The 26,767-nt window shown below is 43.3% G+C and overlaps 1 protein-coding gene across 1 annotated transcript; it reads right to left on the bottom strand.

Moving 5' to 3' along the window:
* Positions 1-15: 15 nt before the first annotated feature.
* Positions 16-25,334, bottom strand: ais (DExD-box helicase 52). Its single transcript, XM_065455965.1, has 12 exons — positions 25,158-25,334; positions 25,031-25,097; positions 23,195-23,256; positions 21,750-21,932; positions 20,975-21,055; positions 16,463-16,673; positions 14,961-15,027; positions 13,724-13,936; positions 11,789-11,879; positions 6,120-6,396; positions 4,290-4,437; positions 16-169 (listed from the first exon to the last, which is right to left on the bottom strand). The coding sequence occupies exons 1-12, from the start codon at positions 25,242-25,244 to the stop codon at positions 52-54; spliced, it is 1,605 nt and encodes a 534-aa protein (XP_065312037.1). The 5' UTR covers positions 25,245-25,334; the 3' UTR covers positions 16-51.
* Positions 25,335-26,767: the final 1,433 nt, after the last annotated feature.

A 26,767-nucleotide genomic window follows, 5' to 3' on the forward strand; every position in this document is an offset into this window, starting at 1 on the left:
CATTCCAGACATGAACACAAGGTACCAAAATCTCTTTAATAATAAATAAACTCAAGATGTGTTTCCGCTTGATGCCTTGTTTGCACGGCGCATCTTCTTCTTCTTGAAGTCTGGTGGGATGGTTGAAATAGGCTCACGTTCAGCAACCAATTGGTGCCTCACTCGTTGCCTGAAAAGAATGCCACATTGAGGCTCCTTCAACGACAAAGCTAAACTGTTTCATGCAGTATCAGTTGCAGTGGCATGCAAACATCCTACCTATATCTGACGGCTAGCAATGTTAAATAGTAAAATTTCAGAATCGACTATAAATATTAGAGAAAGACGACCACTGAATATCAACTTAAGTATTGAATAGCACTTTCTCATTTCTGAAGCAACATCAATAATGAAGTTTCCCTGGAGCCTGTTTGGCAAAATTGGAAATCGGACTTTTATGAACTGGCACAGGCATGCAAAGCCGTTCACAATTTGATGTCTGAATAGCAGAGGAGCTTGTAAATGATAAAAAACTGCTTTAGATTAACTACAGCGCCATGGAAATGACAGCAGTAAAACAAGAGAAGAGCTGATTTTATCAGATGCATACACAATATTGCGTTCCCTGGAGGAGAGAAGTGTAATACATACAGCATACCACAGCACTGCACATTATTTTAAAAGGACATTAACATGGTGAGATTGGCCAAATAATAAATTGTAACAAATTTCTTTCACAGGCTGCCTTTAAAAGTGAGCCATTCTCATTCGATGACAGGCCATTATTGAGCAGATCAGCCCTGTATGTTTGCTAAGGAACTGGTGGGCTCTGCTCAACAATCACAGGCTATCCACAGCAGAATAATTTGGAACAGTCATCACATATATTGTTGTCTCCATCGAGACTCCGGTAAGTGTTTCCATGTGTTAAATATTCAAAAGAAATGTATACGTATTCAACAACTTCAAATTGTGAATTCTCACATCATATATGACTATAATAATTAAATTAAATTCTGGGCATTCATGCACCAGAACCAGAATCCGTTCACAAGGCATGCATAGTGGGGGATTCTGGATTAATTCTGACCATATATGTTTCTTTCTTTCTTTCATTCTTGTTTTTTTATTTTTTTTAAACGTGCGCTCAATGCACAGTACAGGGGCATTTTTGCATTACACACCCATCAGAATGTGGCCACTGCAGCTAGGATTTTTGGTGACTGCGGCCGGAGCTCAACAGAGCAAACTAATCGAGTATAGCTGACTTACGTTAATTAGACCCTGACGCAGACGACGAAATTGGTTGTATTACACAAGAGGCAGAGAAAACACCAAAACACACTGCTGATTCATTTGGCAACATTTGCCGCTTCTAACATCCATGTCCCTGAATTGAACACACACACAATTTTTACGGGTTCAAAGAAAAAAAAAAACAACGTAAAATGACGTCAGAGCTCTTAAATAAAGTGGAAATCGAATGCACACCCAATTTTCTAAAAAAAAAAAAAGAAAAGTACAATGCCTCTGATTTAGGCAAAAAAAATCACTCTTAGAAAGCACTTTATCGCCACTTATGAAGAACCACAACATGCCGTCCTCGTGTTTGATATTCTGAATTTATTAAATGACTATGTAACAACTGCAAATGGGATGGTGGTCTACGTCTACATTAGCCACTTCGCTAGTCCGTCCTGCGACGCAAGGAATTCTCCGGAACACCAAAAACATGAGATGTAACTTGTTGCCGTGAGCTTATCATGTAAAATAAATTATAATTTGAATATTTTGCAATCAAAGTGAAAGTGTTGAGTTGTTGTCGGCATGAAATACACGAACTCATTCCATCGCCATTATGGTTGCCATATTGTGATGGAAATGGCGATGATGCTGGCTAGGCTGGCTCTGAGGGTAGGCTGTCGAGAATGCAGTTCTTATTTTGTATCAGATGGCACCTCCTAAGCAATTTTCCGACAAATTTTCTTGGGGAAAAAAAAAAAGAGCCTTGACGCCAGAATCGGGTAAATGGTACAATATAGTCTACTTACAATTTGACTCCAGTTAATTCAATTTTTCGTTTATTTAGATCCTGGCAGAAGGTCCTGGTTGGTGCACATGCATTTCTATGGGCCAAAATTTTCATTATTGCAATCCTAAAACTGGCTTTCACCAGGTAATTAGAACTTGACCAGTCAGTACACATGTGCTTGACCCCTACTGCGACCCCAACAGTGAACTCCATAGCGGCAGCATCTGTCGCGGCAGAGCTTAGGGGACAGTAAATGCATCAAACATGCATCATGTCACATTGAAAACCTGCCCTGCGAAGATTTTCAAGCAATAACTGTAGCTCACAATGTCTGATTATGGTATTTATCAGATTCTAATGTGTGGCTTTCTTTCCCCAGGTGATTGAGCAGAAAAGTAAAGGCAGTTACATGCAGTGAAAGCTGTCAAAACAGCGAAGCTGGCGGTGGTTTTCTCAAGTTTGAACTCGTGTCTAGCGTGATTCTCACGAATGTCTTTTGTCTCATTGTCGTCGTTGCTAGATCCGAGCTTCGGTTCCGGACTGCGCACACTCTTCAGTTGCGTGAAGTTGTGATCAAACCGCAGTCGATCACACACCTTGCAGCCGTGGCCGCACGCACGGTTGAGGAATTCTCTCTTGAACCATCCATCGGCACCCTCCATAGGAGGAATCTCTATGCATCGACGTCTCTGCTCAGCTTCCTACTCTCGAAGTTGGGGGTTAGCTTGCCTCTGCTGGCGCTTGGCTTGGATTGCCTTCTCTTGAAAGTGGGGGTTGACTTGTTTCCACCGGCACTTGGCTTGGGCTTCACATTCTCGACCCTCTGGTCTAGGTGGGGTGCAGTCTAGGTAGGCCGATGGCTTGTAGCTTTGTGTGCGCTGTGTTCTCGCCGCTCAGTTTGCATGAAAGCGTTAGACAACGCAAAGGTCACTTCGCTCGTTGCTGCTGCAGCGATTCCTCACGCAAGTGTTTTGACAGCAAGCGTCCACGGTCATCGAGTGTGACATGTTCATGTTTGCCTGTGCACGCTGACACCATGCTCGTGAATTTAGTTAGCAAATGTTTGAAAGGGGGCGTTCTGCTTTGGTGGCTGCTGCATATGGTGCAGCCGTGCGAACCTTATCTTGAATGCGATTTGCAATGCGGACAGTCTAGGCACACTGAGGGCCAATAGCTTTGTATGAGTATAGCACCCATACGCTTGCACGTCACCTGCCCCCGGGCCTCCGAGTGCAACAGATCAAGGCACCCTAGCCTCCAGGATCGGTAGCGGTGGCAGTCACTCCGAATGTTCGTCTTAACCAAAGTGAATGTCTGAGACAGTTCGTCATTAGGCGGATTTTTTTTGCCATTGAGTCTATGCAAAACCAAACAAACGTCTTCATGTTGTATGTTATGTGTGAGAATTAGGCTTAACAAGAGTTCACTGTATTCAAACACCTACTGACAAGCAAAGGCCAGGCTTGGCCCTGCAGCCATTTCATTTGATACGATGGTGCTTTGGCTTATGTTCACCTTTCACCTGGGACAAAGTAGAGTCTGGCAATGTGAGCCCATGCATAAGTGTGGGGACTGGCATGTCTGGTGTACCACAGACACAGAGCTAACATTGCAACCTGCTTCCTATGTATGCTATCTTACATAACCATCATTGTTGCTAAAATTCTCTCTGCAATGTTTGCCAAAATAGTTCTTCATAGAACAGGAGAAATGCAGATGTTTTGCAGCACTGAGAAAGCATCTCCTCTCTGTCGTGCGCCTTTTACAAAGATAAGCTTTTCGGTATACTCAAATAAGACAGTGATGTCAAGGTGATAGTGCTGTGAATGTGGCTTGGGAGTCCTCATAACACACTGTGGTTATATACATAAATATTGAAGTCGCCACATTCTTACATGCTACTTAATTGCTTATCAGTCTGCTTTATACATATTCCATTTGTTGTCTACAGGATGAAATTTTACATTAATTGCTGACCAAAATAAATGTTCAGCTACGAGAGATGCTGTGTACGAGGCTCGGGATTAATCTCAAGCATTTGGTTTTCTTTAACAATTGCTGAAGCCTCAATACACAGCTGTTTTTGCATTTCACTTTCATTGAAACGTGGCTGCCACAGTCAGTAATTGAACCCAGGACTGCACACTCAGAAGTAGTTCATCATAGCCACTTGGACAGCCATGGGTTGGGATAAAATTTGAAAAATTCATCATTTAAATATACGTACATGCTTTTTGAAGAAAAAGAAAGGTATACTATATTAGGTTTTGGAACTAACTTTGGATTGCTTCCGAGGAGGTAATCTGGCAAAGGCTGTCCAGCTTCACGAAGGAGGTGCACAATGCTCTTCAAGCGGCCCTCTATTACGTCATCTTCTGTGAAGAAGGTGATTGCCTTGCCTGGGTGACCGGCACGGCCTGTTCGACCTGCACAAATGGAGCAGATTGACAAAATTTTTTACAACAGCAAATCTCTGAGCAGAAAGCGAGTCAGAAGCCAGGCAAAATTGTTTGGTAGGGACAGACAGACAACACACGCATACACACACAAAAACAAAAAGCTCTGTAAATGGAATCAGGAACTTCGAATGAGAAGGCACTTTAATATAGTTGGGCAGTGAAGTTCAATACAATGCACCTGGTCTTTACACCGCCAGAAGTTTTGTTTTTGAACCAGTGGCAATGAGATTGTGACATGAAGTTCACTTGACTTCAAATTAAAAGGCAATGACTGTTGGTTCTATCCATTATAGCTTGTAGCTTGGGGTGTGCAAATATCAAATTTTCAGTTTATAAGTGAATTCAAATAATGAAAACCAAGTGTGAATTGAATAGAATATTTTTTGTTTATGAATGCTATTGGTTTTGCAAAAATGAAATTTTTTTTGCCAACCAGAGGTACAGGGAAAAAAAAATTTATTGCACTGCAGATAACGTACATGAATATTGTGCTTGTCATGAAGGAAGGATAGCTGCTCAACATGTTCGGGGAGCAGCAATCACCCTCCTGTATTTCACAATTCCTACACACACTGAAAAAGCTGCTCACTGGACGCGTGTCTGGTATCAGCAGGTATCTCTTTGCAAGCCGAGCCAGCAGTGGGCACCAGGCTCACAGCACTACTCACACCAATATCCTTTTTGGCCCAAAATTTCATGCTGCACATATATTTAAACTTGTGCTTGAGGCAGTGAAAATTGCTGCCACAAGCAAGTGAAAATTTCTGTTGGTTGATGGGCTTTTCAAAGTCTTTCGACTGTGCTGACATGGAAGAAGCCTCTTCAGAAGCTTTTGTTGTTGAAGACATACCTGGGTTTCTTGGTTTTTTAAATTTTCTCCCTTCTTCTAAACCTATGTTTTTAATCACCTGTGGCATGGAATTATCCTGGGGGTACTCAACTAGTCTAGAACGAGGGTTATAAAGAATTGCCAAGTTTGCTACTTGGTCACATCTGTAGTTTGGAAACCATATTCTAAGGCACTTAGCCAGTTTAGTAGCAGATACAGAGGTTTCCAACTGGTGGCTGGTGTTGTCCAGATGAATGAAGAGGCAGCACAGTATGGGTAGTTGAGTGGATTGTGGTGGATAGCCATAAGCACCAGAAGAAGCACTGTGATAGTGGCACATTTACTTTTGGTAGGCTTCACTGCATGGTAATTATGCTTCATCGCAATACAGTTTGTATTCTTCGCCGCATAACACGACTATACTGCAAGGAGCTGACTGACTTTGGCAATTTCCGAGGGTTCGAATATTTCAAATAGTAAAAGTGTCTTTCGAATCAAACATTCGCAGTTTCAAATATTTGCATACCACAATTTATAACACCAGTTAAACTGTTCCTGTCTTGTATTTTCCATTATGTTATTCTCCTAGAAAAAAGAAATCTCACTGAACTTCTAAGTGCGCATGCCAGATCAAGTACGTTTCTTCTATGCCATTAATACATTAGACAAAATATGCATGTTTAATCTGTCAAGGTAATACTAATGTATGTATGTGAATACCTAAGTTCCGCTGCAAATATATTCTATCATAACTTCTCTTTGGCATATTTTACCTCTATATGGGTGACTAAAAAGTGTTCAGCATTCAAATGCTACAAACCAATGCGGTGAACATATGACACGACCGACGGCGGCACGTCATAGTTGATGACAAGTCCCACGCCTTGGAAGTCTAGACCACGTGCCAGGACCTCGGTGCAAATGAGCACCCAGACCTGACCCGAGCGGAAAGCCCGCACAACACGATCACGCTGCGCCTGCGTTCGTTCAGCGTGGATCACATCCACATTGATGCCGTCGTAGACAAGCTCTGCGAATAGTTCCTTGGCTCGCTGTTTGCTCTGTACGAACACCAGCACGGGTGGTTGCAACTGGCCCTGCACACAGGTAAAGTGAAATAAGTTATTATATTTGATCAAACATAATGCACAAATGTATATTTTATAAATGGGCACTCCAGGCAAATTTTTCCTGTTCCACATAAAGTCCAAGTGAGATAAGGATGAACGATCTGCGCAACTTTTGCTGCAGCTGCAAGGGAATTGTGCAAGGTTGAGCCAAGAAGGAACGTGGCTTGAAGTGCACAGTCATCCAGCTTGCTCAATGTTGGAGGTGACACGATCAAGGGCATGCTTTTCTTGCTGTAGCCTGGCAGCTGCTTCTCATAGCTGTCCGCTTTCCAAAATACAGTAGGCTCAGCCATCAGGCAACTAAACAAAGCAGTAAAGCCAGCCTTTAAAGGAGTCCTAAACCACCTTTCAGGCTTGGTGAAACAAAACAGTCTGCAGATAGCATATGTTGCCGTGAACATCTCAGTCAAATTTTGCAGTCGTGTGCGGCATGTGGAGCTTGCAAGCGGAGCACGAAGTCACCTTTTTCTGAAATGCTCTTTTTTCAACAGAAGCCTGCTCCTCATTCTTTTCTGGATGCTTTACTTCATAATATAGCAGATTCCCATACATGGCTGCTATTGGCCAATAGCTGATGTCAATCAAGGAGGGTATTTGGAAGGATGATGGTTTGGGCTAGTTGGCTTTCCATTTTAGACTGTGTGGGACAGCACAAAGCGGGACAGGTGACATAGGAAAAAATGAGGACAAGCGCATACTGCTAACTGAAAATTTTATTGTCTGATACAAGGTGTTATATCGTTGCCACCGTAGAATTGGCATGGCACGTGAAGTATGCCCGTGCATGAGCAAGCCATCCCTGGCCTTATCACAAAGGGAGATGGCATTCTTAGACAATGGCAGCACGAATAGTGAGCAGTGATGGCATCCTTATGATGTTTTTCATCTTTATTTTTTTCCTCTTTATTGTTTGTTTTTTACGTGTATATTTCTCATGTCGTTTTCCCTCTGTTTTTTGTATATAACACCTTGTATCAGACAAAAAAATTTTCGGTTGGCAGTAAGCGCTTTTCGTTTTTTCCTGTGTCCCCTGTCCTGCTTCGCACTGTACCACATAGCCTAAAAGGGTATTTGGATCAGTGTGCTTCTTTCTACTGTTACAGCACATATTTATTGACGCAGTTTAATAAACAGGCTGAAGTAAGTGAAAATCTGCTTTCAAATATCTATAATAATTACATACTTCTGGAAAAAGCCAACTATGGCGTGCTCACGCTAAGCCGTGGCCTCCCGCGTAGGATTTCAACATTGGCACCCTGCTTATCAGTGTTGTAGCCGTCGGGTCTCGCTAAGTTAGACTAGCTTTGAACGCTCAGCTAGCCTTGAACCACTTAAGGTCAGACCACATGGATGCTTGCCAACGTGTGCCCACTTCTGCCTGCTCCTGGTTAGACACCTTGACAGATTTCGCTTCGTGTTGAGTGTGATAGCACTTTAAAATGTGCAAGGTGGATGTGGCTACTATCTGTTGGTCATGCTGGTTGGTGCAGGATAAAGCCAGTTATCACCACGTTAGCACGGCCAGACGTGTATATGAGCACGAGGACACACTCAAGCCCTGCCGTTTACAAAGCAAACACTGCGCATGTGAACTACAGTTTCGTGTAGCTGCAGTCTCCTATGTAGCGTAGATACCGCGGCCACTGCGGCATACTGCAACGAGTCTGCTGGGTGAGCGTACTGCGGCTTGCTGAGGATAATTGCATTTGGCTACGTTTGGCATGTTGTAGGTGCCAAAATCGGCATTAGTGCCATCTGCAAGAACATCCAAAATCAAATATGAACTGTGCACTATGGTGACATTAAACAGGCAGAGCTTTGTAAGCACGCCTTGTTCCGCCATAACCTTTGCATTGCAAGACATTTAAGAAGGATCAGGAGCACAGTGAATGGGATCATATGCTACCTTTCATTGCCGATAACTATGCTTCTCCTGAACACACCGAAGCACTCTTTGTGGCAAAGTATTTCTGAAATAGTTATTTTAACTTCAAATGCACTTCTTGACTTCGATAAAAAGTGGTTCAGGGCCCGTTTAAATAGTGGGAGGTGTGAATCTGCAAACTCTGCACATGGTCCCCCAGTTAATCCTACCTACTTAAAGTTTCACAGGGCCTATAAAGCCTCACAATGAAGAATCATTTTGATACGGATAAACATTATGGGCGCTAAGTGCTCTCTCTTCTCATCCCTATATGTATCCCTTTCCCCAGTGTAGGGGTAGCAAATCGGACGTGTGTCTGGTTAACCTTCCTGCCTTTCCTGTCTTCTGTTTCTCTCTCTTTCTCTAAAGCAATAACCTGATGCGACTATAACAGTGAGCATTTGAGCATTGTGGGAAAGTGCAGTTCAACAAGAGTGAACATTCTGTTTAACCCTTTCACTGCCAGGATTTTTTTTAGAGTGCAGCGCTTAGGTGCCCCTTCTTGCGACGAGCATCGAGTCGACGTAACCGAGTGAATGAGCACAGTGAAAGATGAAAGCGAATGGGAGTGGGGTATGAAAGACGCGAGGAGGAAAGCTTCAACAGAACCATGAGGCAGAAAGTGGAGGAGGGTTTGGCGAAAGCATGAGAAGGAAACTGTAGTGCAGCGATGATGGCTACGAGATGACGCCAGATTAGCGCTCACCATTCGGGAGGTCTGTTGGCGGCGGCTGTTGTGAATCGCACCCACGCATCACCCATGCGCTGGCTCTTGAGATCTACAGATTAGCAAGGCAGTTGCGCCACACTTTGCTCCATTTGCAACGTGCCGTGCGAGACAGATCGTCCGCGCCAGCCAATATATCGCAAAATTAAAACAAGTATGGAGTTGTGCTCAAATTTCACATTGGGGAGTACTGTACTTGTCGATGACTTTTTTTTCCAACTTCCTGGTTCTTCCTTGTTGCTTTTTCAACAACCAGCTATGGGAGCATGGTCAAGAAATAACAAAGAAATGCAGAAAAGGTTGTCTATTTGATAGCCCAATGTCACTGCTTCGAGTTGTGAGGCATGCTTATCTGAGGACCATTCTAGGTTTGTGAAGGAAGTTATCTTTTTATCAGAAAGAACAGCAGCCCACGCATTGCTAAGGGCTTTGTTTTGTTGTGCTTGACCAAATATAAATTTTTGAACACCTCGCTAATATGCACACGTGTGATTGTGTGATCTCCCTCAACATTTTTTTTTTTGTTGCGCATGCGCAGGAAAAGGTATACTGCTTAACCGGGATTCCTCCCTAGTAATGTATGTTTACAATCCTCTTGTTCGTTTGTATATTTGTATTTCTAACAGTAGCACTAATTTACTTAATTAGGAGCACTGCTTTACATGAAGACATTAACAATGCAATCTGAAATTAGTGCAAGGTCAGTTAAATGAAAATGCACTTATAAAGTGGTCAGTGGCCCAACTTATACAGACAGTCAAACACATATAACAAACAGGAAGCATTACAGCGTTAACTCAAAGTACACAAGCAAGCATTTACAGAATAATGAAGTGACTAGCATACTTTGGGAACCTCACACACTTTCAAGGGACTATCTTCCACTGTGCCTAACTGTTTTCTTATCAACTTGGGTCACTGTGTAGTCCATGGTCTAAGGCATTGGGCTGCTGTGCTGAGAGAACAGAGTTTGAAATCGTCAGGCGAACTTGTGTCGGTGGGTATGTGCCACTGCGTATGTGTCGCTTTTGAATGAACCCCTATGACGACAACTTGGTTCACTGGGGATGTGCACCTTTCGAATGACAAAAAAAAAAAAAAAAGTTAATCTGGTGCTGGGCAGACAATACCAGGCAATCTTGTCTGGATATATATTCACACACGTGCCACGTGCAGACTTTGTAGCGGCGACGCTAAATGACACAGTAGTATGTCCAGTAGGAAGCGTGAGAAGGGAACCCGGCTGTATACATGCTTCCTACATAATGTGTCTCTGTGGCGGCTATAGAGTATCGCTACATTGCTTTAATGCTAGCTACATTATTGTCAACATTTATCGTGAGATGGGTTCTGCCAGAATTTTTATAATTTCAAACTCTTAGACTGCTTGTTAACACTTTCTTGTCTGCGCTAATACCCATGGATAGCCCGCTATTGATGGTTTCTACTTATAATTTTGCCGCGTTTAGAGCGTTTTTGGACAGCTAGTGCCATCCAGTGCCTAAAAGAAGAACTGTTTTTCTAGCTTCGCTCTCGTTTTTCCTTTTTTCCCCATGGGGGCACTTTAAACACCTTTTGGTCAGGCATCACGAGCGCTCCTACCTTCTGACATGGTGTCGACGTTGTGCGCAGCTGCCCTTCGGAAACGGCGACTTTTGAAGGATTCCGATGAGTCTGTGTCAACATTTTTTGATGGTGGTAGCAGCAAAGACTCAGAATATGATTTTATTTCATCGGACTTCAGCACAGGCGACGAAAGTGCGTCAAATAGCCCTAGAATGTCAACAGGTATCCGACAGTGTGTTTAGTTCTCTACTGCGAACTATTTCGTCGCTGCCGTGCTCAGACCTAAAGAAATCTGGGGTGTTCAAAAGGTCGCAGTTCTTGTTACAGGTTGTCAACATCGTTTGGGCAGGACTACTTGCCGGCGGTGGAGCACAGAGTGGAGTTTTGCACAAGATGATGGCCAGGAGTGGATGTCGGCATTGTGCTCCACAGTGCCACGTGGCTGTTCGTAAGAGCCGCAGCAAGAGCATGATGGCCACTAGGGCTAACATTTTCTTTTATATATAAAGAACTTTTACAGATAGAAAGCTTATATTTGCGGCAATATTGTATATAGCCTTCTTGTGCAAAATATGTGTTTCAAAATTTTTTATTGTTCTCTTGGTGCCAAGCAACATAAATGTTTTTACAGAACCTTTTCGTTTTCATTAGAAATATTTTTATTAAATTAACTTTTTTCAAAGAATTGTTAATATGCTTGAAAATACTAATACCATCAGATAGGACATTTTTTCTACGAATTGATACCATACAGTCTAATATCAAGCATTTGCTGTAGCAGTAAAAGAATTGCTTACTAGACTACCTAAAAACTGCCTATTTTGCCACGGAGAGGAAAGTGTTAAGGCATTAAATGAGGAGAAAGAGAGAGAAAACAAGTCATGAACTGTGCCACGGATCCTGAATGTCCATTGCAGGCTGTGCAATGGACATTGCTGCCGTTCCTGTCACAATTTCCGTCATGTGTCCCCAAAAGGGTCCCAAAGAAACACAAACAAAAAAGGATTTCCAATTCTTTGTGTTCTGTAAAGTTCGTTTGAAAGCAAGCTTCCAGTGGCATTACTGAACACAGCTTTTAGTTGTGCTGTGAAAGATAGTGTAAATAACAATGGTGCATCTTTCTACGAAGCAGAAAAACTAACCTCCTTGACAAGTCCACGAATAGCTAGAAGTTTTCCAGATTCGCTGCCCACAAACTGAAGTTTTTGGTCCACAAGGTCTGCAGCTGCATTCCTGTATGTAAAGGCAAAGTTTCATGACTCATGACTACACTTGTTTGGTAAAAGATCTTTTTTCAGCTTCGAGGCTTTTTAAAACCTGCTTACAATCGTTCAGACGCTTCACTCAGTTCTTACATGCCGAGAACATGAGGTACACTCAAAAGGCATTAAAGGCGTAAACACAGAAATGCATCAGAGAAGATTAACACAGAGCTGATATTAAAAAGAAAAAAAATTAGAGAGAGAGTGAGAGAGTAATAAGAATTGTGCAATAATTTGATAACTTGTAATCTATAACCTGGTAAAAATTTCATTTTTGTACATATATGCGGAAAGATAAACAACATATTCTAAGCAGTGATTCTTGTGACATGAGGTGCTAGCTTCTGGTTATTGGAGAAATAATGAAGGTCAATGCTCCCGAGCACATTCGCTCTAGAGAAATGAGAAAAAAAAAAATTGTCTCAATTTTGTTTTTAGCAAGCACCAACTCTGGGCCGTCCAGCGAGCCGAGGAAGCTGCCAAGGGCCAACAACCCTTGGCTGAAACCTAGGCGGGGTCTAGGCCTTCCCCACCAAACCGCAGGGCACTGATTAAAGTTACTTGAATGAATGAAATGAATACTACAGTTAAACATTGATATACCGAAGTCGGTAAAATAAGAAATTGCTTCGTTATATCGAAATTTCGTTCTATTCAAATTCAGCTTTTCATGCAAATAAGTACAGTAACCGATCAATTTCTCTTACTCGAAGAGGGGTCGCAGAATTTTCCAAATTATCGGGCAATCGAGAAAAATTGAATGAGAAAACAATTCATTTTGATAAATTTGGGAGTCGGTGATGTATGATACGGTTTCATTCCATGTGCGTCAACAATATCTTTTCGGTGGTATGAATTAGGTGAAGCCAGTCAAGCTTTCACGTACACTCTGCCCCCACTGCTGACAGCGCCGCCTGCACTTGGACAACGCTATCAGGAAAAGCGCCGGCAGTGGACAGCGAATGCTTCGTCTGCCTCTTGCTCCAACGGGTCACCAAAACTCGAGATTACGCAACCTCCAATACTAAACGCGCGGTAAGACAGCTTTCATGGTACCATGCCGGCTCGGCACGTCCACTCTTTGCATACGCGGCAGATTACCCCTAAAGCAGGGTGCGTGGCTGACAGCACACGCAGCCGCGCTTACAGCCATGCACAGTCACGGCTGAGACGTGCAACAACTTACCCCCACTCCCTCCCCCCAGCCCCCTCGTAGTGCGTGCTTGATTGCATTACCATGATCTCGCTCCCCTCCCTCTCTTTCTGTTTGCCCATTCGGGAAGGTGGCACCCTCGAAGCCACCATCTTTCATTTCTCACCCTCGCACACTTTCACTTGCACCTAAAGCACAAAGTGCGTGGGGTGCAATAGGATCTTATCGCACTTGGACTCTGTACGGAACATGATGCGGCTCCATTTCAGCGGTTGTCTTGTGGCGCGGCACATGACTTGAGAGGTGTGTTTGCAAGCAGCCGCTTGTAATTGAATCATTTGACCATCTGCGTCTGCGGAAGTTTTCATTTATTGTCTCGGCATTCGTTCGCTGTGGAAGCGAAATTTCGTTATTTTTAAACGGCATACAAGCACACTTCATTATATTGAGGTTTTAAATACATGGTGTTCTATGGACAAGAGGAGATGAAAAGTTAAATACTTCGTTATAGCGAGAATTTTGTTATATATTGAAGTTCATTATATCGAGGTTTAACTGTCCTTGCAGACTACTTCAGTATGGTAGAAAATCCTGCAAGAAATAAGCTACGTATTATACTTTGTAGATCTGGCTTATGTCTAGGGATGAGAATGGCTACGCACCGGATGCCTACAGTGAGCGAGAGGAAAGCGTCGAGGTGAAGTCTGCACCAGGCCTCTACTTGGTCTGTAGCTGTGGCACTGAACAAGGCTCGACGCATCAGTGGGCTTGCGCTGCATGCTTGGCAGACTTTGGCAAGCTGTTCACGAAATCCTCTTGCGCCGCCCGCATTTTCAAACAGCTTGTCCGACTCATCCAGGATTAGCCACTCTACCCTGCAAAGGACCGCAAGGTAGCTGGGTTAGAAGACATGAGCCAGAGCTTCCACTAGCAACAGTGCTTCCTTGGCACAATCCCCTGGTCACTTTCCAGCGATCTTTCGGGGCAGTTTGCTCTAAGGGCAGTTGAATGTTTGACTGGGGCAGGCTTTTTCTGTCTCCAATCTCAAGAGAGCTCTGAATCGCTGCAAACAGAGGTGCAGTGTCATAGGAACCGGTCTAATATACCATTAGATAGACCAATACTCTGTGATGGTTTAGGGCAACAAATACAAGAGTAGAGCCTTTTAATACTAGTGGCTTCAGTGGCTGCCTTGATGGAACAGACAGTGTTGATGCAACTTTAGTGAATAACAGTATGGCAGTGGCAGTTACCGATTATGCCTTCAAAACATGGTGTTTTCATAGGACTGCTTAATGCTGTCAACTGTGAGCAATAATTTTACGTGAACTTGAACTGCCCTTCTGGTTATTCTGGCAATTATACCCGCCCTTTTACTTTCCATTTAAAAGGGACCTTTTTAAAATGTTTCTATTTGTTGTATTTCAGACTGCAATTAATGACAGGAACGGCTTATGTGGGCCAATATGTGGCAACCACACACACAAAACTACAAATTTACTCATGTACTAAATGCAAGAACTTGTCCCAACAGACCATTGCCTTTGCACGATGATGTGCCAGAGACACCAAATGGGGGATGTCTGCAGCACACATGCACTGCTTGTGGTATGCAAAGAAACGGGTAGCAGTTACGAGAAAGGTTGTATAAGATAATCTATCTCCTGCTTTGCGACTGCTGCAAAAGAGTCCCACACTTTTTTTAACCCTTCTGAATTCTCACTGTGTACTGATGCTGAAGCAAAGGGCACAAAATGTTGCTTTTTTTTCTGTAATCACTGCTGCACCTATTTTAAATTTACACCTAATCTGTCAACTTTTTTTTTTTATTTCCTTAACAGGAATACCACACCCTCTATGCATGCAAAGCCAGTGGAGCCATAAAAACATTAGGCTTACCTGTTAAGAGTGACGACTCCGCTGTCAGTCAGGCAAAGTAGCCGATTTGGTGTGCACACCAAGATATCTGCAAGGAGAGGAACAGTAAAAATCATGGTAAAAAGAGATGCAAACATTACTTAAGTCAATTCTGACTTGCAGCGCAACTTTAGCAAAGACTTCAAACAACGCTGCCAATGAAATCAAATTTCTATTCGTAATACTATACAAGATGGGCTTCCTGAAACTAAACAAAATGCCAAAAGGATCAGCCCAACTTACACGGAAAACTACCCAATATAAAAGCAGTTGGCATCACAGAGGCATAAATGAAACATATGATTGGTCATATCATATCTGCTGACGAGTCTTTTTTTGAGAAAGCAGGAAATTTCCTCACTGCTCAATAGTACTTAGTATACAAGACATTTTCAGTGAACATTATAAATACCTGTTCTCATTACAATGAACTAAGGCATCATTAACACTTTTGCTGCTAAAAGCTGCTGCAGCAAAGCTGGAGATACAATTACATGAACGTTTTTATCAGTACAAAGGATTGACAAAAGATGCTTTTAGGAAACTGCAAATTCACAGGCGTAGTGTCAAATGCATTTTATTGCGCTTAAACAAGCTTTTTGAACAAGACAGAATAAAGTCTAAATGAACACATGAATGAAAAGTCACCACGTGAGAGGTGAAAGCCTACGTGATAATCTTACCCTGTTTTGCCTTAGAATTTCAGCAAGAAGCACAATTTAAGATATGATAAATGGTCAATGTAATCAAGGTCTTAGAAGAAATCACATAATTAAAGCACACATTACCATACAAATAACAGATCCAGCTGCATTATGACAGTGCAACAGTTGTGTTTTCTATTATCTATTACCTTCATGTTGAAGATGATGCACAGCAGGTTTCAAAAAATGTGACGAGTAAGTTTCATTAATTCCTTGCTTCCATTAACGTGATCAAGTGTTTAAATAAAATAAGTAGGGGGTAGACTTCACAAATTTAGTCATTTATATTAAACTTGTAAAAGCCCTCTATAAAGAGAACTCAAGCAGAGGAACAAATAGAGGAACACGTGTTGCGCTTGTTCTAGCTGTTCCTATGCTTGTGTCCTGTCAGCAGCATGCTTTTTCAAGTTTGACATACAAGTAGAGACGTCAAGAGCAGGAAGGTCAACAAATTTGATCTGCAAGTTTATGCAAACACAGGCGAAGCATTAGAAAACTAGATCAGCACAAATGAAAGCTATTTTAGTATAAGCCTTTGTGTCAAGAACTTAACACACACAAAACCTATGATTCATTTGCAAGTTGGTTCCTTGACTGCACCTCTCAACGTTAATAGCTCAGTAATTCAGACACAATGACCATCCCTGTGATTGTGAAGTGGCAAACACTCTACTGCAGTACTACAACAAGAGGTAGGTTTGTTTTACCATTACTGTAATGTAAGGCTCAAACTCGAAAAACAAGTGGTTCAGATAAAATGGAACAGGGATTGCGACTGACCCAACTTCCGTTGCGCCTTTGGGAGGCGCGACCGGGCAGATGACAGGCTGCTGAGAAGATAGACATGAAGCCCCGTGTCACGAATTAGCTGCAGACATTCACGGTAGGTCTGCCGTGCCAGCTCACGCGTTGGTGCCAGGATCACTGCCCGAAATCCACCCTTCTGCTGATCATTGCTGTCCTTTTTGCCCTTGGAAACTGGTGGTGGTTTCTACAGTGCATGGGTAACCAGAGAAATTCAAACTCTTAAGTGAAGAGTTCTTTTTAGAAGCTTTGGACAAAGAAAATAGTGAGACGAAATGACAGGGCAATAGGTAAGAACTCAAAACTAGGAAACACAAGTAAACCACAGTAAAACAGTCTGCCAGCTACTATGCAGCTTCCAGCTTTAAAGTACAGTTACATCAAACTGCAAGTTGCTGATGCATCTATAATATGTTAAAATAGGGTGTCAATGGAAGCACACATGTCAGGTGCCTAGGGTGACTTGTCTTTAAAGGCCCCTATAAACCACCTCTGACATCTTTTTACACCTTTTAAATAAACACACACATTCTGTACAGCATACTGCAATGATTATCTTCTGTGAATACGGCAGCACTATGTGCCCTGGGTAAGCCACCAGTTAACACATCATTCAGACATTGTGACGCCAGCAGGGTGCTGCACATGATTTCATCAGGGTATTGAAGCTGTTGATCGGTTAGGTGCCAAGGGATGACAGCGTGAACATGAGGAGAGCCCGCTGTTCATTGTGAGAATGGAGGGTGGCTTGCCAACTGCATGTCGCTGAACTTTTTATGAAGCTTCCATTATATCGGCGTCAAGTGAAGGGTAATTAGAGGTGGACAGTAGAAGAGTCTTTCTTCTGGTACGTTGAACAACCCATAGCTTTCGCTGCACTGCATGGTGTTGGTGAGAGCATATGTGGCAAGGAGGAATGAGCACCTGTGGTCAGGGAAGCGAAAGTGAGGGAGAAATAATGGCGGCAGCATAGCCTTTCATCAAATGCCTGTAACTTTGCTATTACAGCATCATTTAAAGAAATTATTGTGGGTAAATATTTATCGAAAACTAGTACACAGCTGACACTATGTAACAAGTTTTTCAGCTCAGAGTGGTTTATGGGCTTTTAACATTTTTCATAGGCACACTTTTGGGCTGTCAGGACAGAGCATAATGCAAACAGTGGATGACATAAGGTTGTCTTTTTTTAATGCAATACTTGAAGTGACAATACAATCATGAGCTTTCATACTGTGGTGGCCTCATCGCCACACCGCAGCAGCCGAGACACCCTCTCACATCTTTCACTGTCGCTCGAATGTTATCGTGTTACGTGTGGGGAAAGGGCGATGGTGTGAAACTGACCTGCCGAGATCCAATAATGTCAAAAATAAAGTCAGTTGTTTTGTTTCTCGGGGACGGATTCCTCACTTCTGCCTGCCACATCCAGCCGCACTCACGTCCCTCACAGCACCTGGTGACCCTGACTAGTAGCAAGTGCTACGGACACACCTCAAGGCACTGACCTTCCGACACTCTCTGGTGTCAACATTAAACTAGCCCCCTTTAAGATGGTGGATTCAGAATAGCGGTTTATCCAGGTAGAATCACAATTCCCTGCATGGGGTATCACGGTCCTGAAATTCAGGACCTGCTGTTTTCCCCACCAGCAGACAATGCTTGTGCCACATTGAAGGCATTGCCCATTTGCACAGCCAACCCCCGAGAATCAACAGCTGCAACAGCTTCTCGAGGAAGCCCACCTCGGTGACCGCACGCCCAGCCAGTTGTTGCATCTTATCCAGCAACTACTGGGCAATATGGTGGACGGTCTCAATAGCATATTGCTTTGAGAAATATTTCTACAGAGAATTCCTCTAAACGTTAGAACGGTTATTTCTGCCTCAAATGAAAAAGACCTACCCAAGCTGGCCAACAAGCTCATGGTGGCAGCTCCCATATCTATCGCAGCGGTAACAAGCAAACCATTTCAATTCGAGCAGCTTCAAGAAATGAAGGACGAAACCTCGCGCCTATCAGATGCTGTGGCCACCCTCCAGAATGCGTCATGGTCAATGTACCACAGTGCTCCGCGGCTGCCTAACAAGCACCAAAAGCTATGTTGGTACCACCACAAGTTTGGTAATGCCGCGTGCAAATGTTTACTGCCTTGCGAGCTCTTGGGAAATGCCCCGGGCAAGTGCTGAGGGCAACCAGTGCCCCTGGCATACCAAAATGTCACTCATCCCTGTTCTTCTTAACTGACTGTGACAGCGGCATCCCCGTCCTCGTTGATACAGATGCCTAAGTAAGCGTAGTCGCAGCCTTGCCCACAGACTGCAAGTGGTAAACAACACGACCATCACCACGTATGGAAACTGCTCCCTAACTGTTAGTTTAGACCTGCAGAAAACACTGCACCGGATCTTCATAGTAGCTGACCTGAAATTAGCTATTCTCAAGGCAGATTTTCTGCGCCACTTTGGTCTCTTAATAGACATGTGTAACCGGAGACTGTAAGACCCCGTCTCGCGCATTAAAGTAAAAGGCAAGCCTTCAATACATACGCCGCTCAGCTTTAGGCTGTTCACACATGCTGGCACTCTTCACTTCACTTCCATACTGAATGAATATTTAGATCTGATGCACCAATTCCAAATCGGATTCCCAGTGAAACCTGACATGTTCCACCACATCACCACCAACGACAAAAAATGCTCTCAAGCTGCAATGGATGCATATTATGGGATCAGACAACCAGATGTGCTGCGACACCTCCACAGGCAACCCAAGCTCCTTGTGCCCACCAATCTACATCACTGTCTTCCTCTCGATTCACAAGCTATCTCAACCAGGAATAAAACCTATGCAGAAATTGCTCACAGATAGGTTCATCTGGACAGGTATCAATCGGGACGTTCGCTGCTGGGCAAGAGGGTGCATATCATGTCAGCAAGCCAAACCAATCGTCATGCTGTGACCTCGTTGGCAAAGCTGACGGCTTTTGACGCAGTTTTACCATGTACACCGCGATATTGATGGACTGTTAGTGCCTTGCCAAGGACATACGCATTAGCTGACATGCAACAACAGATTCACATGCTGGGTGGAGGCCGTACCTATGACCGCGAACACTGTTGCCCACGCCTTTTTGCACCACTGGGCTGCTTGTTTCAATACACCTTCAATAATGAGGATGGACTGTGGAAGACAGTTTGAATCTGCACTTTTTGCCAGCATCACGAGTTTTATTGGTGCATCTCGCATTAGAACAACTGCTTACAACCAAATTAGCAACGACATGGTGGAGTGTTTCCACTACCAGCTAAAGACTGCGCCTGCTGCAGCAGGCAAGTGTAGCTGGATGGAGGGGAGGCACTGCCACTGATTCTCTTGGGAGTCCGGGCAGCTGTCAAGACAAACGTCGGCTGTAGTGTGGCTGAATTCGCCTACGGAACGACCCTCCACCTTTCAAGAAAATTCTTCATAGCCACTCCGAAAGACACTTACACAGCCAGCGCAGACTGCGCATTTAGATTACAAGACATAATGCACAATCTTCGTGCTACAACACTGCAACAGGCAGTGCCATGTGCAGTGCACGTACCATCAGAACTCGCCTCGTGCACACACATGTTTGTATGCCACAACGCAGTTCATCGGCCTCTACGACCATGATAAGGTGGGCTGTTCCAAGTGCTGCGATGAAGTGAGAAGCACTTCACAATCGACGTGCACGGTTGTCCCGAAGTAGTATCACTCGATTGGCTGAAGCTGGTGTATGTTGAGCATGCAGACGCCTTTTCAGCTGCTCCAGCATCTGTGGCACCATCCGCCAAGGCTCAAGTAGTTCAAACACGCAAAGTCACCAATAAATGCAGTGGACACCTCTCCAGAGCACCCTGTCGTATGGACCTTTGATGCTTTGGTATAGAGGCCTTTGAATAACGTCAATTCTGTAAACTTTCACTCACTCACTGGGAGGGGAAGTGATGTGGCAGCCTCATGGCTGCACAGCCGAGACACCCTCTCCTATCTTTCACCATCGCTCAAATGTTATCATGTTATGTGTGGGGAAAGGAGGATGATGCGAGGGTGTGAAACCGAGCTGCTGAGGTATGATGATGCCGAAAATAAAATCAGTTGTTGTTTTTTTCCTCAAGGATGCATTACTTGCTTCAGTTTGTCCTATCCAACTGCGCTCATGCCCGTCACGACAATTCCAAGGAGGCAGATAAGTTCAACATCATTGGTGATGCCAATGCGTGCCTTCGGCGTGCTTAGCATTGAAGATGGTGGGACAGTGTTCTAAAGGTACAACACCGAAATGGCAATTTGGCTCAATTCTTGTGGCTATTCTTGTGACCAAGCAACGCTCCTAAGGTTCACTAAGCTTGTTATTGTTAAACATCCTAAGATGAGGGTTCAATGAACTAACTTTTGAGAGCAGTTAGTATGTGGCATGCATAGAACTTGGAAAGAATATTCTGTCGCCTAGCAACTCACCTGAAGCTGCGCAATGATGGGGAGCAGGAATGCAGCAGTCTTTCCTGAACCGGTTGGTGCACAGCACAGCAACTCCCTCCGCTGCACCGGAAGAAAATTTCATGACAAGTATGCTACAAATCACTACAGTACTCTTTATCAATGAAATGTACAATGAAATTACAGGTATTCTAGTAAAATGAGATGACACTTTCTCAGTGGAAACTGTGGGCATGCATAGACAATAAAAGATGAAGAGGAAAGTTAGGTAATTTCTCATTACAAACGCTAGACACATTTGGAGGTGTTGCCTGAGGTTGGTGTTAAAAGGACCTTAATGGATGCCCCCATTGCTGATTTTGGAATCAAATATTTTAATTTGATTACAATAAAAAGCACTCACTCGTGGGTTTCAAAAGTACATCAAAACAGACCAATAATATTTGGCTTAACTAGTCATACTGGTTACTAAACCTGGTTACTAAACACATGGAGACTGAAGCACTATATTTTTTCTACTTCAATTCACTCTGTTAAATCCTTTTTGGTAGCTGAAATCCAAGTAGGACTCAGTCGCCAAAAAGAACCTAACTATGCTAGTTTTCCAGTGTTACTTGGAGCAACCTAACATAATGCAACCTGTCATTAGCATTCAAATAAAACGGACCATCCCCCAAAAGTTGTGCACATCCTTTTATTCAAGACAAAGTCTGCAAGAATGGCAATGCTATGCTTCCATGATGCTTTGCAAAACCAGCGATATGACACAGTATTGTAGTAATGATGTGGAGCCTACCTCAAGCATGGCAGGAATGGCTTGGCGCTGAACAGGGGTGGGCGCTTCATAGCCCAAGTCTGCAACATTGCGAAGCAGTACCCGAGAGATCTTGTAGCGGGTGGCCAGTTCTTCAAAGGTCTCAAGCAATGCTGGGACATCTGTGCCTTTTGCTCGAATGCGTTGCCTCTTGCTAGGCTTGGGCTGCATAAGTGCGGATAAAGCAGTCAATGCCAAGAAAGTCTGGTGGCTTCCAATAAGCACGCATTTAGGGAATGCAACACAGCATTGAACAATCTTGTGCATAACAGCTATTTGGCACTGAACATAGTGAAGTGAAGGTGTCTGACACAAGAGGGCAAGCTTTAACTGTAGGTCAGAGTGACCATTTCAGCTGTTGCAACACAGACAGCTGCTGCCACACACATTGCTTTTTTTTTTCTCTACCACATCAACACTTCAGTTAATATGAGTTATCTCCATTCATAAGTTTCTCCAACGATTGGAACACAAAGAGAGTGGGAGAGAGACAATGCTCAATCTCACATTTGCATACATACTGCCTTGTTGTGTGCATTTCCCTTTTTCAAAGAAATCAAAAGATTGGTTAAGCATTACTTGGACATAAATACAGAGCACCTGGCTTCTACAAGCTTAATACTAGCTTACAATGCAAATGAGAATGATGTATTCTACAAAATAGAGAAGATGCAGAAGTAAGAATGTAAATAACTCCAGCTACTTCACAAAAATGTGAAAAGAGCTACTAAAAATCTTGCAGGTAGAAATTGTATTAACAATGGTAAATTAGGCTAAGACTATTATAAAGAATTCTGCTGGCATAAGAACCCTCTATATATGGAGTAAAAAAGAAAAGAAGGGGGTGGTGGAGGTAGATGGGGTTATGAAAGGCCTTGTAGGACTTACGAGGTGGCACCGCTAGCAAAATGAAATGTGTGTACTATACCACACCTCCACGAAACCTCCACCACAACTACAGTACCTGGAAGATGAAAAATTACATATCTGCATTTGCAAGACATATGAATAACCACAATAACCCCGATAAATGAGCTCAAGTCTTTACAATGCTACTGGATAGTTGCAGGTGAAACACAAATATCTAGAAACAATGTTGTTTCACACATTCAGTCATGTTCACCGATTGACAGCAATGCAGAGAATTTACAGTAATGCAGAGAGCATATAAATGTGAATTTCGGCTTCATGTCCAACTTAATATAACATGGTGTGAAGTGCTGTGAAGCTTCACTTCAAGGTAAAGTTTCATGTGACCCACCAATAGAAACTTTTAGATAACTTTCTAGAATGTTGGTGCAGGTTATATGCTCAAAAATATGGCGCAACCCTGCTGCTGCATATATTCTCTTGCATCACACTCACATGTAGTCTATCCCTTCCCTGATACTGAAAAGAGAGAAAAAAAAAAAGGAAGCTTAACACACCACATGCAACTGCGGATCCAAAGCTTCATCACCACCAATCTTCCGCTTGACACCAGTACTTGCTGAAACATGAAAGATGTAAAATAATGCATGGGCATAAAACAAGGTACAGGAAAAAAGGTTATGCAGATCCAAAGTACATGTTGGAATCTGTGTGAAGTGAAGCTTTCGTGAAGGGGTTTTATGTGCTATAAACTAAATGCGATGCTTTGTTTTTAATGTCATTTATGCAACTTTATCATTTATGTACTACAACAATTAGGATCTAAGCTAAAATGCAAGAAACAGTTGACGCAAACGCACACTGCGAGATGTTGATGCAGCAATGTGGCAAGGATGAAGGTAATGGTTATCAAAAGAAGAATGGTGAGGAGAGATGTGTGCTGAGAGAAGTATGAACTGAAAGACGAGCTTAACAATAATTTTTCCATTTTATTCCTGCATCCATGGCCTAACGAAAACTGTCGTGCATGTACACATGCTCTTATGCACATGCACTACGTGACATGATGCACACTTATTTGGCAAGGCAGCAGCAGATACGGTCAGGAAAGTCTGTGAAGAAAGCTTTACTTTAAAAATAGTTGGCCAGGCTTAGTTATGATGGACCATAGTGCAACATATCGCATATCATATTGACCGCAAATAAGACGGGGACAGAGGGAGAGAACAAATATAATATGTCAATATGATATGCAGTAAATACCAACTAGGCCAAAGTGAAGTTCTTCTGAAGCATAGTGCAACAGTACCGCATTAAACAACAGCAAGGTTGAAAGTGAAAGCAAGGCACCCCTGGAACAGTCTTTGCCCTTGATTAGGATGTGCAATGCATGGTGAAAGTGTTCACACTGGATGAGCAAATGGGTGACGTCAGAGTCACCTGCATTACGAGATTCATGCTGTACCACTAACGAGTGAAGTCCTTTTTTTTGTCAATAATTTTCTGACAATGCTACTTCATTCTAACCAGAAGATTTGTTTGTTTTTAAGTTGACATTTCATTGCAAAACGATGTTTCCAAATGTTACAATGTAGTTCTCCTTAGCAAATATGCACTGTATTGTTGTAGTGGAGTGCGATCACCTTGCTTTACCTTATTTTGACAAAAAAGGAAAAAGGTAAAATTCTTCTACTCTTCTCTTTTTGCATGCGGGCTGTAGTGCTCATATAAAGGAAAGGACTAAGGATATCATAATTTTTAGCTTTGCTGCCAGCTTCTATAAACGCTACCCTGAAATGCAATGCAGATGGCAGTGTGGACAAATACCTGTCCTACGCTTTATAAAACTGCAGATCCCCTATTGTGCCTTGTAGCAGAGTTTCAACTTACCTGCTATATGCTCTCCAGCAGCTGCGATTTCGAAAAAAAAAAAAAAAGCCAAACGATGATACTAGACCGTAACCCCCTAATCGAAGAATTACTGTTTCAGACATCTCTTTGCTTTTGTTCGGTAGAAAAACATCGTTTATAAGAGGTAAAATATGTTCCAATTTGCGCCTTCTGTGCCTAAACTGCTTCGCCAATGAAGTCGGCTTGGAACGTCGAGAACGTGGCAACAAGTTCACCTTAACGTTCATGATGGAACTGATCTACAGTTCCTGGAAGTGCCTCGAATGTATGACGTTCTTTATCTCTTCTTTTTTAGAGTGCAGAAACTCACGCGTCAGTAGAATCCTTCATCGTATACACAGATCTAAACCAGCCAGTGACAGTGGCAGCCTAGTTGACCGCACGATCTCTTCCGAACCTTGAAGTCACTTCTCTGACTTCATCGTCGTCTCGTGGCCGCTCTGTTCCCTGTGGTATTACGACATGTAAACGAGCATGCTTACCGCTTAGGCTACGAGCACCATCTTCGGAGTTCGATACTGCAGCATTTTCCGGCAGTTTTTTTGCAAGCTGGAAAGGAGGACCACATGTAGCAAGTTTCGAACACTTTTAGTTGAGAAATCCGCGTACCTTAAAACGCTCCGCGTCAGATCTGAACTTACTGACGTTGAAATTCACGCCAACACAAAGTTTTTTGAAGAAATCGTTCGTGTTCATGATGACAGGCGCAAGAAACACGATCGCCGTCAATTACACATGGTCACAACCCGAAAATACCGCAAATGACGCGAAGGCTTGGCTTGGCTTGTCTGCATACGGATCAAAGCAAATGGTTACCTCGATTGGGCTGAAACAGTACACTCTAGCTGCACAAATACCATGCAGCCACACAGCCATGCACATAGCCGTTTCTTCTAGGGCCCTTTTTTTAACCGACACTTCGTGCAGGCTTGTACAGACGAGTGTACTCTCAGGCAGAGTACTGCACTTGGCTCACTGGGCTGTAGCCAATCAGAGCAGACCGCACGTAGTCTCTGCACAAGCAGACGACTGCACAAGCCTGACTGCGCACGTAACCTCACTTCGCACTTACTGGCTGCGTACATGCCCTTGTCTGAAATTAAAAGCCAATGTACGCGTTTCCCTTCAGCAACAAATCTAGACAAATTGCGGCTAAATACATCGCGAATGTGCAGCGCATGAAGACAAGTTCTCTATGTATACAATACAGCGCGGTGTCTGAAAGAGCCTGCACCATCTGTGAGTAACATAATTTTGCCTTCTTGAAGATTTAGCTCACCTTAATCTGTGAGCGTCTGCGACACACGTCATGCCTGCACTTCGTTGGCCGTCCTTGCAGCGAACCTTCACTATTGTCACCATATCAGCGCCGACAGTCGCAGGCAAAATGGCGCCACGCGTTTGCAACGCCAGGTGTTTGCTTGTCGTCAGCTACCTATAGAAACCACGGTGTAGTTTTCATGCTACACAACTGCTATAAATAATGACTTTGTGTAGCTGGCTGGAGCTACACTTTTTCTACACCAGTTAAAAAAAAATGGCGACTTCCTACACTACCTACACTCGCGTAGCCAGTCTCATAGATTTTCATACAATAAACTCTATGACCAGTCTAGCTGAAAAAGAAAATAAATAAAAAAAGACCTACTATGTTACCTCTTTGTCTCCATATTTCATGTTTTGATTTGTCGGATGTATGTGACCGTTTATGCGCACTCTTGCAATCTCCTCAATGAGTTCACTTGAACTAGTTAATCTCTGTGTGCAAGATTATGAAAGGGCCCTGTATGATGCCTCGCGGTAAGTAACGGAAATTTGCCTTCGCCTAATTTGTGAAGTACAACACAATCTCGGCTGCTAATTCAGTAAAATGTGGCTATACTGTGGTGCAGCCTGTACAAAGACCGTAAGAAAAAGTTCATGTCTTCCCAGGCTCTTCAACCTGGACGGGACCATGTATGGCCGTCGGTTGCAATGACGAAGTTGGAAATACCCGTAAGGGAGACGCCACGCCGACTGAAACACTACACTTTAGTACAGCACTGGTCGTCATCTTCTAGCTTCTTGCTGCTTCGCCTTCATCGTCCTTTGTCCCAATCACATTCTAGACAGCGCACACCGTAGCATCTGCTATCTCCTGGCCATTAACATATATATAAGTGACAAAAAGGAAAACGAAGTCGCCGAAGCTATAGGAGATGAAGACCAGTGCTGTATTA

This window comes from Dermacentor albipictus, chromosome 3 (genome assembly GCF_038994185.2).
Source record: "Dermacentor albipictus isolate Rhodes 1998 colony chromosome 3, USDA_Dalb.pri_finalv2, whole genome shotgun sequence".
NCBI classification, from domain to species: domain Eukaryota; kingdom Metazoa; phylum Arthropoda; class Arachnida; order Ixodida; family Ixodidae; genus Dermacentor; species Dermacentor albipictus.